We start from the raw sequence: 16,693 nt of genomic DNA on the forward strand, positions 1-16,693 counted from the left end.
TGGCTCCATTCATTCTTTCCTTTACATGGATCAGTCGTCCTGGTCCCTTTGCAGAAAAACAGCCCCAAAGCATGATGTTTCCACCCCCATGCTTCACAGTAGGTATGGTGTTCTTTGGATGCAACTCAGCATTCTTTGTCCTCCACAAACACGACGAGATGAGTTTTTACCAAAAAGTTATATTTTGGTTTCATCTGACCATATGACATTCTCCCAATCTTCTTCTGGATCATCCAAATGCTCTCTAGCAAACTTCAGACGGGCCTGGACATGTACTGGCTTAAGCAGGGGGCACGTCTGGAACTGCAGGATTTGAGTCCCTGACGGCGTAGTGTGTTACTGATGGTAGGCTTTGTTACTTTGGTCCCAGCTCTCTGCAGGTCATTCACTAGGTCCCCCCGTGTGGTTCTGGGATTTTTGCTCACCGTTCCTGTGATCATTTTGACTTCACGGGGTGAGATCTTGCGTGGAGCCCCAGATCGAAGGAGATTATCAGTGGCCTTGTATGTCTTCCATTTCCTAATAATTGCTACCATAGTTGATTTCTTCAAACCAAGCTGCTTACCTATTGCAGATGAAGTCTTCCCAGCCTGGTGCAGGTCTACAATTTTGTTTCTAGTGTCCTTTGACAGCTCTTTGGTCTTGGCCATCGTGGAGTTTGGAGTGTAACTGTTTGAGGTTGTGGACAGGTGTCTTTTATACTGATAACAAGTTCAAACAGGTGCCATTAATACAAGTAATGAGTGGAGGACAGAGGAGCCTCTTAAAGAAGAAGTTACAGGTCTGTGAGAGCCAGAAATCTTGCTTGTTTGTAGGTGACCAAACAAACAAGATATTGGTCCTTCTGTAGCTCAGTTGGTAGAGCATGGTGCTTGTAACGCCAGGGTAGTGGGTTCGATCCCCGGGACCACCCATACGTAGAATGTATGCACACATGACTGTAAGTCGCTTTGGATAAAAGCGTCTGCTAAATGGCATATATTACTTATTTATTTATTTATTTATTTATTATTACTTATTTTCCACCATAATTTGCAAATAAATTCATAGAAAATCCTACAATGTGATTTTCTGGATTTTTCTCATTTTGTCTGTCATAGTTGAAGTGTATCTATGATGAAAATTACATTTTACATTACATTTACATTTAAGTCATTTAGCAGACGGGCCTCTCTCGTCTTTTTAAGTGGGAGAACTTGCACAATTGGTGGCTGACTAAATACTTTTTTGCCCCACTGTGTATATATATATATATATATATATATATATATACAGTACCAGTCAAAAGTTTGGACACAGCTACTCATTCAAGGGTTTTTCTTTTTTTTTTACCAATTTTAGTTAATGGTTGAATAATAGTGACAACATCAAAATTATGAAATAACACATTTGGAATCACGTAGTAACCAAAAAAAGTTTGAAACAAATCAAAATTTATTTTTGATTTTAGATTCTACAAAGTACCCACCCTTTGCCTTGATGACAGCTTTGGCATTCTCTCAACCAGCTTCACCTGGAATGCTTTTCCAACAGTCTTGAAGTAGTACCCACATATGCTGAGCACATGTTGGCTGCTTTTCCTTCACTCTGCGGTCCAACTCATTCCAAACCATCTCAATTGGGTTGAGGTCAGGTGATTGTGTAGGCCAGGTCATCTGATGCAGCACGCCATCACTCTCCTTCTTGGTCAAATAGCCCTTTACACAGCCTAGAGGTGATTTGGGTCATTGTCCTGTTGAAAAACAAATGATAGTCCCACTAAGCTGATGGCATATCACTGCAGAATGCTGTGGTAGCCATGCTGGTTAAGTGTGCCTTGAATTCTAAATAAATCACAGACAATGTCACCAGCAAAGCACCCACACCACCACACCTCCTCCTCCATGTTTCACGATGGGAACCACACATGCAGAGATCATCCATTCACCTACTCTGCGTCTCACAAAGACATGGCGATTGGAACCAAGAATCTCAAATTTAGACTCATCAGACCAAAGGATAGATTTACACTGGTCTAATGTCTATTGCTCGTGTTTCTTGGCCCAAGCAAGTGTCTTCTTCTCATTGGTGTCCTTAAGTAGTGTTTTTTGTTGTTGCATTAATTTAACTATGAAGGCCTGATTCACACAGACTCCACTGAACAGTGGATGCTGAGATGTGTCTGTTAGTTGAACTGTATGAAGTATTTATTTCGGCTTCAATTTGAGGTGCAGTTAACTCTAATGAACTTATCCTCTGCAGAAGAAGTAACTCTGGGTCTTCCTTTCTTGTGACGGTCCTCATGAGAGCTAGTTTCATTATCGTGCTTGATGGTTTTTGCGACTGCACATGAAGAAACTTTCAAAGTTCTTGAAATGTTCCGGATTGACTGACCTTCATGTCTTAAAGTAATGAGTGACTGTCGTTTCCCTTTGCTTATTTGACCTGTTCTTGCCATAATATGGATTTTGTCTTTTACCAAATAGGGCTATCTTCTGTATACCACCCCTACCTTGTAACAACACAACTGATTGGCTCAAATGCATTATTAAGAAGGAAAGCAATTCCACATATTACCTTTTAACCAGGCACACCTGTTAATTGAAATGCATTCCAGGTGACTACCTCATGAAGCTGGTTGAGAAAATGCCAAGCGTGTGCAAAGCTGTCATTAAGGTAAAGGGTGGCTACTTTGAAGATTCTCAAATATAAAATACATTTTGATTTGTTCAACACTTTTTTTGGTTACTACATAATGTGTTATTTCATAGTTTTGCTGTCTTCACTATTATTCTACAATTTCTTTATTTGTACTATTTTCTACATTGTAGAATAATCTCTCCTTGGCACTGCTGCTTATATATATATATATATATTTAAGCAGCAGTACCAAGGAGAGATGATAAACAACAACATAATCCTGGTTATCATGGCTCAGCCTTGGCCAACAGCACCACCCAAAGCACCTGGCAAACTGAAGTAAAGCACTTATAGATATTTCCATTTATAGATTTCCTCTCTCATGCCAAATGGTATATTTTAATTCCAGGACAGGCCCAATGAACTGGAAGAGTGAGACCAATGTTTAATAGATGCTGGTGACAACATTGAAACTTATAAATTGAACAAATCTGGACCTGCTGCCAACCCAGCTAACACATTTGGTTCCTTGGAAGTTGTGGGAATGTACATTTTTGGTTTCCTATTGGTTCTGGGAATGAAGCCATAAATTTCCTGACCTGTAAAACTGAATGTTTTTTCCAACGTTCTGAGAACAGACATTAATATTTAGCCTGTTCTGAGAATGTTAATTTTGTTGTAAATAAACAAGGTATTTCTGTTTGTTTTTTTATATATATAAATTTGCAAACATTTTTTTTTTAACTGTTTTTGCTTTGTCATTATGGGGTATTGTGTGTAGATTGCTGGAAAAACACATCAATCTTAGAATAAGGCTGCAACATAACAAAATGTGGAAAAAATCATGGGTTCTGAATGCTTTCCGAAGGCACTGTATGTCCTGCCTCAAACATCATTATGCCTAAACCAATATACAGCTACACTGGCATCAAAAGACATTCAAATCCAAAACAATCACTGCTGCACACCACAGCAAGGGAGATTCTGAGAACGTTTTACTTTCCTATGATGTTTTATTTACCTTCTGAGAACACAAATTACAAGTTATTTGAAGGTAATTAAATAATGTTCTGAGAACACGTTTCAATGAGTCTTTCAATAACACTGCTAGCTTAGGTTAACTGTTTTGAACTCCAGGCACAGATAGGACACATGGAAATTCATATGCTTAGGCATTAATCATGCAAACATATTTATTTTTTATTGTGGCACGGCGTCAGTGAGATTCAAATCTATGATCTCCTGTTCTCTATCAATGGAATTAGTCCGCTGGATGGAGCTAGCATGACATGTTGTTTTAACGCTGTTCATTTTAGTCTATTCAAACAGACCCTATTTCAAAGGAAACAAGTGCTCATTAAGATCAGGATGGGCCAATTAGTGGGCACAGCCAACACACCTCGGCACACTTAACAAGATAGAGGATAGAGAGAGTTTTGTTGATGCTGAGAACGGAATGTAAATGTTTTTAAATAACATTCTTAGAACATTACTAATGTTTTCTTGTGTTTTTTGATGGAACGTTATCTTAATGTTCTGAGAACATGACTTTAAATATAATCATGTGGAAACCTTCAGAAAGCGTTATGCTAAAGTACTGACATTTCCACAGAATAATATTGTTTCTTAACAATCTCTGAACATTCTGAAAGCATGACTTTAAATAGAACCACGAGGAAACCTGTAGAAAACATTATGCTGAAGGACTGAAATTCTCACAGAAGAATGATGTTTCATAACATTCTCTAAACATTTTGAGAACGTTACTTTAAATAAAACCATGAGGAAACGTGAAGGAAACGTTATGCTGAGGTACTGCAATTCCCACTTAAGAAACATATGGTTCTCAGAACATTATGTGCTAGCTGGGTATCCTGCAGCATTCCCAGAACATTATGGGAAGGTATGCAAATTAAACATAGGACAACCACGCTCTCACCAAGCTCTAAGAAACATATGGTTCTCACAATGTTACCTGCTAGCTGGGATGGCCCTTGATGCAACATGCATGGGGAATATTCATAGTGTGTTAGCCTCTGCCTGGCTAGCCTAGTGATAGAAGAAGTGGGTTTTGCACTGATGTCTTTCTGTTCCTCAATCTTATTGTTTTGTTTTCCATGCAGGGATTCGCTCATGGGACACCAACCTCATCGACTGTAACCTAGACCAAGAACTCAAGCTCTTTGTCTCCAGACATTCGGCCCGTTTCTCTGCAGACGTACGAGGTAAGGTCAAGCACAAAACAAACGTGAAGATGTGACAACGCACCATTGGCAACTTTACAGTCTATGCGTGTTTAATGTTGGATATTCACCCTATACTTCACTTCTTTACATCTTCAGAGGATGCCTCTCTCTCTCTCTCTCTCTCTCTCTCTCTCTCTCTCTCTCTCTCTCTCTCTCTCTCTCTCTCTGCTCTCTCTCTTGCTCTTTCTCTCCTTCTAACTCTCTCTCCTTCGTCAGGTACTAGGTGCAGTAACCCCCAGCAGTGTTTAGTGTGTGATCTCTGTGCTGTCTGTGATTGTATTATGTGTCTCTGGATCTGTAGTGTCAGAAGTGAGCTTGGCTGTCTCCCTATAGAGTGGGCAATAAAGCAGTGGTCCTGATAGACTAATAGCTAGCAGGACATGTGGCATCACAGTGGACAGGGTGACCTTGACCGGGAACAGACGTGCAGCCGACCTTTTGGCTTCACAAGGGGTCCCATTTTATAGGCCTTATTCCATAGGGATAATGTACCTAATATCCATGTTATTACATTGGAATATACATCTTTTATTACTATGGAATATTGTCTCTGTATTGTAAAGTATAACCCATACAGGTCATGATCAGCTAGGCTGCCCATTGGGCTGATGGCTCCAGCCAAAAGAGAATAGATGGCAGGTGTCGTGGTTTGTGTTAATTACAAGCACACACCTACCTGGTGTAAGTTTGAACTGTACCTAGACAGTATACATAGATTCATATTTTTACTATCCTTGGAAGAGAACATTTCCCACATCTCCACGAGTACAAAGGCTATTTTAAGCTTAGGGGTTAGGTTAAGGGTTACAATTATGGTTAGGGCAAGGGGTTAGGTTTAGGAGTTAGGGTTACAGGTTAAGGTTTAGGGTTTAGGGAAAATAGGGGTTTTGAATGGAAATCAATTTTAAGTCACCATGAGGATAGAAAAAAAAGTGTGTTTGTTTGTGTGTGTGTGTTTGCCTTTATGATCTCACCTCTCTGACTTTGGGTTGTGTCATTGTCAACTGACAGCTGGTGAATCAGCAGCAGTTTGTATATTTACATACCTAGAGGTTTGCATATTCAATTTGTTTAGTTTATTCTTGCCAATGATTGTGTGATGTTGGGATATCCTTGGTGGATGCAGTGGAATACATTGAGTCATGCTACATTCAAATAATATGAAATCCTCACAAACAAACCAAAATAGATGCTAAATATAGATGAAAACCAAAGCCATTTAGTGGTCGAAACTGGATTCTAGCTGTGTGGATTCTAGCTGTGTGTCTAGTCAAAATACACTTCTAATGTCGACCACTAAACAGTGACACAGCAGGGGTCAGTAGCCATTTTACTTTCACCTCACTGAGCATAAAAGCCTTTAAGTGAGGTGAACTGTCATCCTCTTTATTCCTCCTGTTATCCCTCTCGCTCTCTTTCTCTCCTCCAGCCTCGCCCTCTCTTCCTCTCTGTGTGTGTGTTGTTGCCGAGCAACGCGGCCCGGGTGCAGATGCACAGGAGAACCGTGGGTAATTAGCTTGATGAACCCCTCCAGTGGCCTGGGTCTGGGCCTCACAATGATTGATGGAGGGAGGGATAGAAGGAGGGAGTTGGGGGAATGAGAGACAGATGAACTCCTCAGTAGCCTGGGTCTCACAATAAAAGGAGGGAAGAGAGGGATGCACTGTAAAAAAAAAAAAATTTAAAAAGAAGAAAAAATAAACATGTTGATTCAATGTACAATATGATTGTGGGTTTGCTCAATAAAATAGCATTGAAGTTGATTCAACATAGGATTGTCATTTTTTATATTTTTTTTTATAGCTGACCCAACATACATTATCAAGTTAAATTGTATGTTCACTCAACTTTGAATTTCAGGTTGAGTGAACAAACAATTCAACTTGAGAATGTATTCTACCTTATTTACATATTTCCCAGAGTGCCTTTCCAGTGAATTGTAGTTACCGCCCATGCCTGTATTTGTTAGCGACAGAGGCAGCATTGTTGTATTCGTTGTATTGTAGTACTTTAGCCATCACCAAGCGAGTGCCTAAGTCAAGCCTGGGCAAAGGTTGGCCTGAGGGCTATATGTGGACTGCAACTTGATTCAATATGGCCTATGGAATCATGCTCAGATCACAAAACTAATTTGGTTTACTAAAGTTTTGAGAAAAATATTTGTTAGTCAAATTAAAAGCCCATTGAATACTTGCCTTTGTGTAATGATTTAACTCCCATGGCTTTGTGGGACATTTATTTTTAAGGAACATATAAACAACTGCACGAGGACAGACAGTGACTCACAGGCTAACACACGTCACAGTTACAAATAGTAGCTAGCTATAAATTGCGCAAAAATTTGTTTTTCAAAGATTTCAAAGAAAAGGAAAGTAGACAATGAATGTAGGGTGTTCCAGCAAGAGTGGACATAGAAATATGTCCTTATTGAGGTATCAGGGAAAGCTGTGTGCTAAGGGTGCAAAGAGAACACTGCTGTCTTGAAAGACTACAATTTGTCCCGACACTTCCAGATGAGGCATGCACAGAAATATAGGAATATGTCTTCTGAGCAGATGGCAAGTGCATCAAGTGCAGAGTTGCTTTCTCATTTGCAAAAGCAGTAAGGACTTTTCACAAAACTGCATTCATTAAACAACGGAATTGCGAGAGCTAGCGACAGTTGAAGTTGGAAGTTAAGGTAGGAGTCATTAAAATTTGTTTTTCAACTACTCCACAAATTTCTTGTTAACAAACTATAGTTTTAGCAAGTAGGTTAGGACATCTACTTTGTGCATGACACAAGTAATTTTTCCAAAAATTGTTTACGGACAGATTATTTCACTTATAATTCACTGTATCACAATTCCAGTGGGTCAGAAGTTTACATACACTAAGTTGACTGTGCCTTTAAACAGCTTGGAAAATTCCAGAAAATTATGTCATGGCTTTAGATGCTTCTGATAGGCTAATTGACATCATTTGAGTCAATTGTCTAGAAGTACCTGTGTATGTATTTCAAGGCCTACCTCTTTGCTTGACATCATGGGAAAATCAAAAGAAATCAGCTAAGACCTCAGGTGAGTCTGTCTGAAAAAAACTGTAGACCTCCACAAGTCTGCTTCATCCTCGGGATCAATTTCCAAACGCCTGAAGGTACCATGTTCATCTGGTTAAAACAATGTTTTCGCCAAGTCGCTTTTGGGTCCTCTTTCACCTGCATGACATTAACAAACTATAGTTTTAGCAAGTAGGTTAGGACATCTACTTTGTGCATGACACAAGTAATTTTTCCAAAAATTGTTTACGGACAGATTATTTCACTTATAATTCACTGTATCACAATTCCAGTGGGTCAGAAGTTTACATACACTAAGTTGACTGTGCCTTTAAACAGCTTGGAAAATTCCAGAAAATTATGTCATGGCTTTAGATGCTTCTGATAGGCTAATTGACATCATTTGAGTCAATTGGAGAAGTACCTGTGGATGTATTTCAAGGCCTACCTCTTTGCTTGACATCATGGGAAAATCAAAAGAAATCAGCTAAGACCTCAGAAAAAAACTGTAGACCTCCACAAGTCTGCTTCATCCTCGGGAAATCAATTTCCAAACGCCTGAAGTTTGTAAAAATGTTCACCCTCCCAAGTCTGCATCATCCTGTACAAACAATAGTACGCATCCAAACACCATGGGACCACGCAGTGGGCATACCGTTCCGGAAGGAGACGCATTCTGTCTCCTAGAGATGAACGTACTTTGGTGTGAAAAGTGCAAATCAATCCCAGAACAACAGAAAAGGACCTTGTGAAGATCCTGGAGGAAACATGTACAAAGGTATCTATATCCACAGTATAATGAGTCCTATATTGACATAACCTGAAAGGCCGCTCAGGAAGGAAGAAGCCACTGCTCCAAAACCGCCATAAAAAAAGCAAGACTACGGTTTGCAACTGCAAATGGGGACAAAGATCGTACTTTTTGGAGAAATGTCCTCTGGTCTGATGAAACAAAAATAAAACTGTTTGGCCATAATGGCTATTGTTATGTTTGGAGGAAAAAGGGGGAGGCTTGCAAGCCGAAGAACACCATCCAAAACATGATGCACGGGGGTGGCAGCATCATGTTGTGGGGGTACTTTGCTGCAGGAGGGGCTGGTGCACTTCACAAAAAAATGGCATCACGAGGTGGAAAAATGACGTGATATATTGAAGCAACATCTCAAGACATCCGTCAGGAAGTTAAAGCTTGGGTCTTCCAAATGGACAATGACCCCAAGCATACTTCCAAAGTTGTGGCAAAATGGCTTAAGGACAATAAAGTCAAGGTATTGGAGTGGCCCTCACAAAGCCCTGACCTCAATCCCATAGAAAATTTGTAGGCAGAACTGAAAAAGCATGTGCGAGCAAGGAGGCCTACAAACCTGACTCAGTTACACCAGCACTGTCAGGAGGAATGGGCCAAAATTCACCCAACTTATTGTGGGAAGCTTGTGGAAGGCTACCCAAAACGTTTGACCCAAGTTAAACAATTTAAAGGCAATGCTACCAAATACTAATTGGGAATGTGATGAAAGAAATAACATCTGAAATAAATCATTCCCTCTACTATTATTCTGACATTTCACATTCTTAAAATAAAATGGTGATCCTAACTGACCTAAGACAGAGAATGTTTACTAGGATTAAATGTCTTGAATTGTGAAAAACTGGAGTTTAAATGTATTTGGATAAGGTGTATGTAAACTTCCGACCTCAACTGTATGTACTGTCCCACAAAATTGCTAGACATAGCAAGCCAATTGCTGAGGGCGAATTCATGAAATAATGTTTAATTGACTCTGCAGCAATACTTTGCCCCGACAAGATAGCTGTTTGAAAATGTTTCCCCGTTAAGACGAACAGTGAAACGGCATGTTGAGGACATTGCAGAGAATATGGAACAGCAGTTGAAAGACAAGGTAAATCATTTTGTGGTTGTTGATATTCTTACGAGGCATAACCCCAGACTTTGAAATTACAGAGAAGCTTGCTTCAGTGCAGTTAATGAAGACCACAGGGAAATATTTGTTGGGGGACGTTAGTAAGTGTGTGGCAATGCTGGGACTGAGTTGTGAAAAGTTATCCAGTCTGACCACTGATGGGTGACCAAACTTGGCAGGAAAAAACATTGGCCTTTTGAAAAGGATGCAAGATCAAGTAGCTGAGCTGAACCCAGATCAGAAAATGCTTTTCCTACATTGCATTATTCATCAGGAGGTGCTCTGTAAATGTGTTCTGAAAATGAGCCATGTTGTGGACACAGTCACTAAAGTGGTAAACTTCATAAGAGCAAAATCTTTAAACCACACGCAGTTTGTCTCACTGTTAGAAGAGACAGAGTCGGGTCATGCAGATCTCCCCTACCACACAAACAGTAGATGGCTGAGTTTGGGGAAGGCACTTGAAAGGGTGTGGGACCTGAAGTCGGAGATTGCTGAGTTTTTGCAAATGAAAGGAAAATATGTGGATTTCCCTCAACCGATTTCCCTCAACTTTCTCAGTGTTGGAAAATGACATGCTGTTGGTTTCCTCTCCTTTCACCTTCAATGTGGATAACGCTCCCACTGACCTGCAACTTGAGCTTATCCATCTTCAGTCTGATGCCGTGATTGGAGAGCTATTCAAAACAATGTCACTGATAAGGTTCTATGCATCTCTCGATGAACAAAACTTTCCAAAGATTAGGAGTCATGCTCAGAAGATGTTTGTACTGTTTGGGTCAACCTATGTATGTGAACATACATTTTCAGTGATGAAATATAACAGGTCAAGGCACAGATCATCTCTCAGCAATCCTGCGCATAGCGATGTCAGAAACTATACCTGACTTCACTGCTCTAGTCAATGCCCATCAGAGACTCCACTCCCCACACTGGTTGAGTAGTTTAAATGTAATGTTGAGCTCTCTCTCTTTCTTGTGTTGTTGTGCATGCCCGTTAACAAGGGTTCTGTCCGTGGTGCTGAATGCACAGTGTACTTTTCCCTCCGTGTAGTTCATTGCATGTGTAATAATGAAAATACCTACCAAAAGGAGAACATGGATGTGGTTTATTTCTGTGCATGTTAAAAAAGTATAAGTATCATATCTGGAGGCGATTTACAGTAGATATATCGGTCAACACAGTCATACACATTATGTATAATCCTGTAATATGATTCTGGCCCGCAATGGCAAAAATATATTCTAATGTGGCCCACCATGGAAAATAATTGCCCAGGCCTGGCCTAAGTGAACATGTTATCTTTAAAAATAAACACTTTATTACATTACATTTATCATAAGGCTTTTCTTTGAGAGTTACACCCTAACACAGTGGGTTGAAACTCTTGGTTTAGAAAAATGGCATTATGCTTGCTTGCAAAGTGATGTGTATTTCCTATTGGAATTCAGCCACAGAGTGGATATCCAACAATATTGCTTATTGAGACTACCTTAATGATATAAACTGAAAAAGCCATCTCAGTAACAGGTGCAATAAGTTCTTCTACTAACAGATTAGAAAAAAATGTTATTTATGTTTGTGTAGCATACGATTAATCAACCAATCAAAGTGCATGCAAAAACACAGATATTGAAACAAGCAATTCTGAAAATCAACCTGCAAGATAGCATGCTGGGAAATATGATATTAGTGGAAAAGGTTGAGTTGTTTTAAGCAAACATGAATTCGTAATTTGACTCGAACAAAATTGTTTAAATTCACATTATCTCATATTCTTGTCCTTCTGAAGTCCACTCAACTTGCAAAATTACACTGATTAAGTAGTTGGTGAAGTTGGCCTTTTTACAATGTGGAGGGAGAGAATAATAAGCTGTGTAAAGTCTTATAACATAGCAAGGATGATTTATGAGAAGCTTCTCATCTAGTATTCCCCACAATCAAAAATGTAATTAGATATGATATAAATAAATAATATGCTCCTAGGAGATAATTGACTAGAAATGTCATTACCATTTTGCATGGTGTATAAATGATGGTGTTATCCATGTTGAGAAATGTACTATGCTGGTGTGCGTTTAAACTGTCTTCATTGTGCTGTAAATTGGCCTGGTTTTAACACCGCTTCCCCAATAAACACAATTATTAACAAACATAATTAAGCAAGTGCATCTGTTCTCATGTGGATCCTCATTTAAAAGCTTTGAAAACATCAAAAGCCTACCATACTAACAGCGTTATCACTTATGGTTCATAAAAACAATTGAATCCTGGGCAATGCCATGATAACGGAGTAACACAGAGACTCATATTTTTCACTTTAAAATGTATGTCCAACCAAAACCAAGGATTGCAAAGTTAAACAAACTATACAAGTCTATGCACAATGACGACTTTTAACCATTTCTACAGAACATCTTACAAAAATACATTTACTTGAAGAACAGTAGAGATGCAAGGTTTAGTAACAGAATGACAGTTTGTGCACAATACCCGAAAGGACACTTTTCACCAAAACCACTAGTTATTGCTGAAATGTTTAGGTTCCACGGAATAAATCAGGAATAGGGAGAATCAGTGACGATGGTTACTGCTGCATTAAATAAACTATCAGAGCACTGTGAGTTGAATGATGTTCTAAATGACACCATTTGAGACAGACTAGTATGTGGGCTATGGAGTGAAGCTATACAAAAGAGACTATGGACTGAAAGTAATCTGACCTTGGCAAAGGCCATTGAAGTCAGTGTTTCCATGGAACGAGCTGCTAAAGAGGCTCAGCAGTTGAGTTCATCAGTAAAAGTGCACAGAGTTGCAACTGATATCAGAGACAGGGAAATCAAGGCACATTATTATTATATATATTTAATTGTACCTTTATTTAACTAGGCAAGTTAGTTAGGAACAAATCCTTATTTATAATGGCAGCCTACACCGGCCAAACCCAGACGACGCTGGGCACTGCCCTATGGATTCGAACCAGGGTGTCTGTAGTGATGCCTCTAATGCTGAGATGCAGTGTCTTAGACTGCTGCTCCACTCAGAACCCCTGTGGTATTGTGGGACATCAGGCGTGTACATGCTGCTGTAAGGACATGGATTTCTGAGCCTGTGATAAAAAAGGGCCACATCAAACGAGCCTGCAGAAACAAAAAGAGCTCCGAGATGCAGATCATGCATTCTGATGAAGAGAAGCGGATTGCTTTCGCATCGAGGACATTGAACAAAAGCAGAAACTAACGCACAGATAGGACGAGAAGCCCTAGGCATCATCTTTGGAGTGTTTCAGTTTCATCAGGGTCTGTACTGGAGGAACAGCTCCAGCTTCCGTCACTTAATGCAAGCTTATCAAATAAAAGGACAGCTCATAATAATGGATGGAACAGAGCAAATGGAATGGCATCAAACACATGGAAACCATGCGTTGATATATTTAATACCATTTCACTTATTCCGCTCCAGCCATTACAACGAGCCCGTCCTCCCCAATTAAGGTAGCACCAACCTCCTGGGTGTAGACTAACAGAATACAAAAGTTTTTACCCTTGTAGGATGGTAAAAATTAGGGCGACTAAATCAATGGAGGCCAGAGGAAATAAAGTGGTCATAAATCAGGAAAATAGGCTGGATGCTGTGGGAGAATTAAGGCTACCATTGAACTTGTCATCTTTCTTCTCAAATCCAGAGGACATAAAACAATAGATATCGATTTTGAGACATGAGTATTTTCATATTTTAGTATAGGGTGTTCATATTAAATACTGTTACGGTTTTCTTCTGGTGAAAGAGAGGAGGACCAAAATGCAGCGTGGTTATTTATAAACATCTTTAATAAAGGCGATAACGTGAACAATAAACATATACAAAACAAGAAACCGTGGAAAACCGAAAACAGTCCTAAGTGGTGCAAAACACAGAGACCTGAACAATCACCCACCAAAACCCAACACAAAATAGGCTACCTAAATATGGTTCCAAATCAGAGACAATGACTAACACCTGCCTCTGATTGAGAACCATATCAGGCCAAACATAGAAATAGACAAACTAGACATACTACATAGAATGCCCACCCAGCTCACGTCCTGACCAACACTAAAACAAGGAAAACACACAAGAACTATGGTCAGAACGTGACAAATACAAAGTACCTGTTTCAAAGACTTCTCACAAAAACAAGCGTATCTCTGTAAAATGTCAACGGAGCACTGAGCCGCACAATTTTTTATTTTCAAAGCCTGATTCAGCTTGTGTCATGCTTATTTTGCTATTTGTGACCCGCGGAAACAACTAGGAATACTGCGACCACAAATCCCCCCAAAAAACATGTTGTCGATAAAGCTGCACCGCATCTGTCAACTTAGTTCAGTGCTTATTATTGGAAGTATTAAACTACGAAATACAGCTTTTAAAAAAAATATATAATGTTAATGATATGTTAGAGAAAGACCCTTTTTGAACAATTCAGAACATGAAGAATTAGATTTTGTCTTGGCAAAGTCTATTTTATAACATAAGGATGTGAAATGTCCTCACGAAGCGCGTTTTCACCCATTTTGGACACACCCTAAAGAGGGGAGACGAGATCAGTGAAATATCAAGGGACCTCTGGATTCAGTTCAAATCAAATTTGATTGGTTACGTGCACATGGTTAGCAGATGTTATTGCGAGTGTTGCGAAGTGCTTGTGTTTCTCGTTCTGACTGCAGCAATATCTAACAAGTAATCTAACAATTCCACAACAACTTCCTAATACACACAAAGCTAAGTAAAGGAATTGAATAAGAATATATACATATAAATACAGTTGAAGTCGGAAGTTTACATACACCTTAGCCAAATACATTTAAACTCAGTTTTTCACAATTCCTGACATTTAATCTATGTAAAATGTCCCTGTTTTTAGGTCAGTTAGGATCCCACTTTATTTTAAGAATGTAGAGAGAATGATTTATTTCAGCTTTTATTTCTTTCATCACATTCCCAGTGGGTCCGAAGTTTACATACACTCAATTAGTATTTGGTAGCATTGCCTTTAAATTGTTTAACTTGTGTCAAAAGTTTTGGGTAGCCTTCCACAAGCTTCCCACAATAAGTTGGGTGAATTTTGGTCCATTCCTCCTGACAGAGCTGGTGTAATTGAGTCAGGTTTGTCGGCCTCCTTGCTCGCACACGCTTTTTCAGTTCTGCTCACAAATGTTCTATAGGATTGAGGTCAGGGCTTTGTGATGGCCACCCCAATACCTTGACTTTGTTGTCCTTGAGCCATTTTTCCACAACTTTGGAAGTATGCTTGGGGTCATTGTCCATTTGTAAGACCCATTTTTTATTTATCTGTTATTTTACCAGGTAGGTTGACTGAGAACACATTCACTTACAGCAACAACCTGGGGAATAGTTACAGCGGAGAAGAGGGGGATGAATGAGCCAATTGGAAACTGGGGATTATTAGGTGACCGTGAAGGTTTGAGGGCCGGATTGGGAATTTATCCAATTTAGCCAGGTTAACACCCCTACTCTTACGATAAGTGCCATGGGATCTTTAATGACCTCAGAGAGTCAGGACACCGTTTAACGTCCCATCTGAAAGACGGCACCCTACACAGGGAAATGTTCCCAATCACTGCCCTGGGGCATTGGGATATATTTTAGACCAGAGGAAAGAGTGCCTCCTACTGGCCCTCCAACACCAATTTGCGACCAAGCTTTAACTTCCCGACTGATGTCTTGAGATGTTGCTTCAATATATCCACATCATTTTCCTGACTCATGATGTCATCTATTCTGTGAAGTGCACCAGTTCCTCCTGCAGCAAAGCACCCCCACAACATGATGCTGCCACCCCCGTGCTTCATGGTTAGGATGGTGTTGTTGGGCTTGCAAGCCTCCCCCTTTTTCCTCCAAACATTATGACCAAGAAGTTATATTTTTGTTTAATCAGACCAGAGGACATTTCTCCAAAAAATACAATCTTTGTCCCCATGTGCAGTTGCAAACCATAGTCTGGCTTTTTTAATGGAGGTTTTGGAGCAGTGGCTTCGTCCTTGCTGAGCAGCCTTTCAGGTTATGTCGATATAGGACATGCTTTACTGTGGATATAGATACTTTTGTACCCGTTTCCTCCAGCATCTTCACAAGGTCCTGTTGTTCTGGGATTGATTTGCACTTTTCACACCAAAGTATGTTCATCTCTAGGAGACAGAACACTCCTTCCTGAGCGGTATGATGGCTGCGTGGTCACATGGTGTTCATACTTGTGTACTATTGTTTGTACAGATGGATGTGGTGCCTTCAGGCATTTGGAAACTGCTCCCAATGATGAACCAGACTTGTGGAGGTCTACAATTGAGGTATTGGCTGATTTTTTTCCCCCCATGATATCAAGCAAAGAGGCACTGAGTTTGAAGGTAGTCCTTGAAGTACACATCCAATTGACTCAAATTATGTAAATTAGCCTATCAGAAGTTTCTAAAGACATACTTATCTGGAATTTTCCAAGCTATTTTAAAGGCACAGTCAACTTACTGTATGTAGGGCCTCCCGGGTGGCGCAGTGGTTAAGGGCGCTGTACTGCAGCGCCAGCTGTGCCATCAGAGTCCCTGGGTTCGCGCCCAGGCTCTGTCATAACCGGCTGCGACCGGGAGGTCCGTGGGGCGACGCACAATTGGCCTAGTGTCGTCCGGGTTAGGGAGGTCTTGGTCGGTAGGGATGTCCTTGTCTCATCATGCACGGTTGCCAGGTACACACACCTCTGACACATTGGTGTGGCTGGTTTCCGAGCCTGTACGGGAGTTGTAGTGATGAGACAAGATAGTAGCTACTACAACAATTGGATACCATGAAATTGGGGAGAAAAAGGGGTAAAATTT

General features: G+C 40.1%; 1 protein-coding gene across 2 annotated transcripts in view; it reads left to right on the forward strand.

Annotated features, from left to right (window-relative positions):
* Positions 1 to 16,693, forward strand: part of LOC124007330 (microtubule-associated protein 1B-like) — a 63,946-nt gene that overhangs the window by 5,940 nt on the left and 41,313 nt on the right. For both annotated transcript variants that reach the window (XM_046317816.1, XM_046317815.1), the window contains exon 2: positions 4,743 to 4,844. In XM_046317816.1, coding sequence (XP_046173772.1) covers positions 4,743 to 4,844 — 102 coding nt within the window. The remainder of the gene's footprint in view (positions 1 to 4,742; positions 4,845 to 16,693) is intronic.

The sequence above is a fragment of the Oncorhynchus gorbuscha genome, linkage group LG20, assembly GCF_021184085.1.
Source record: "Oncorhynchus gorbuscha isolate QuinsamMale2020 ecotype Even-year linkage group LG20, OgorEven_v1.0, whole genome shotgun sequence".
Classification (NCBI taxonomy): domain Eukaryota; kingdom Metazoa; phylum Chordata; class Actinopteri; order Salmoniformes; family Salmonidae; genus Oncorhynchus; species Oncorhynchus gorbuscha.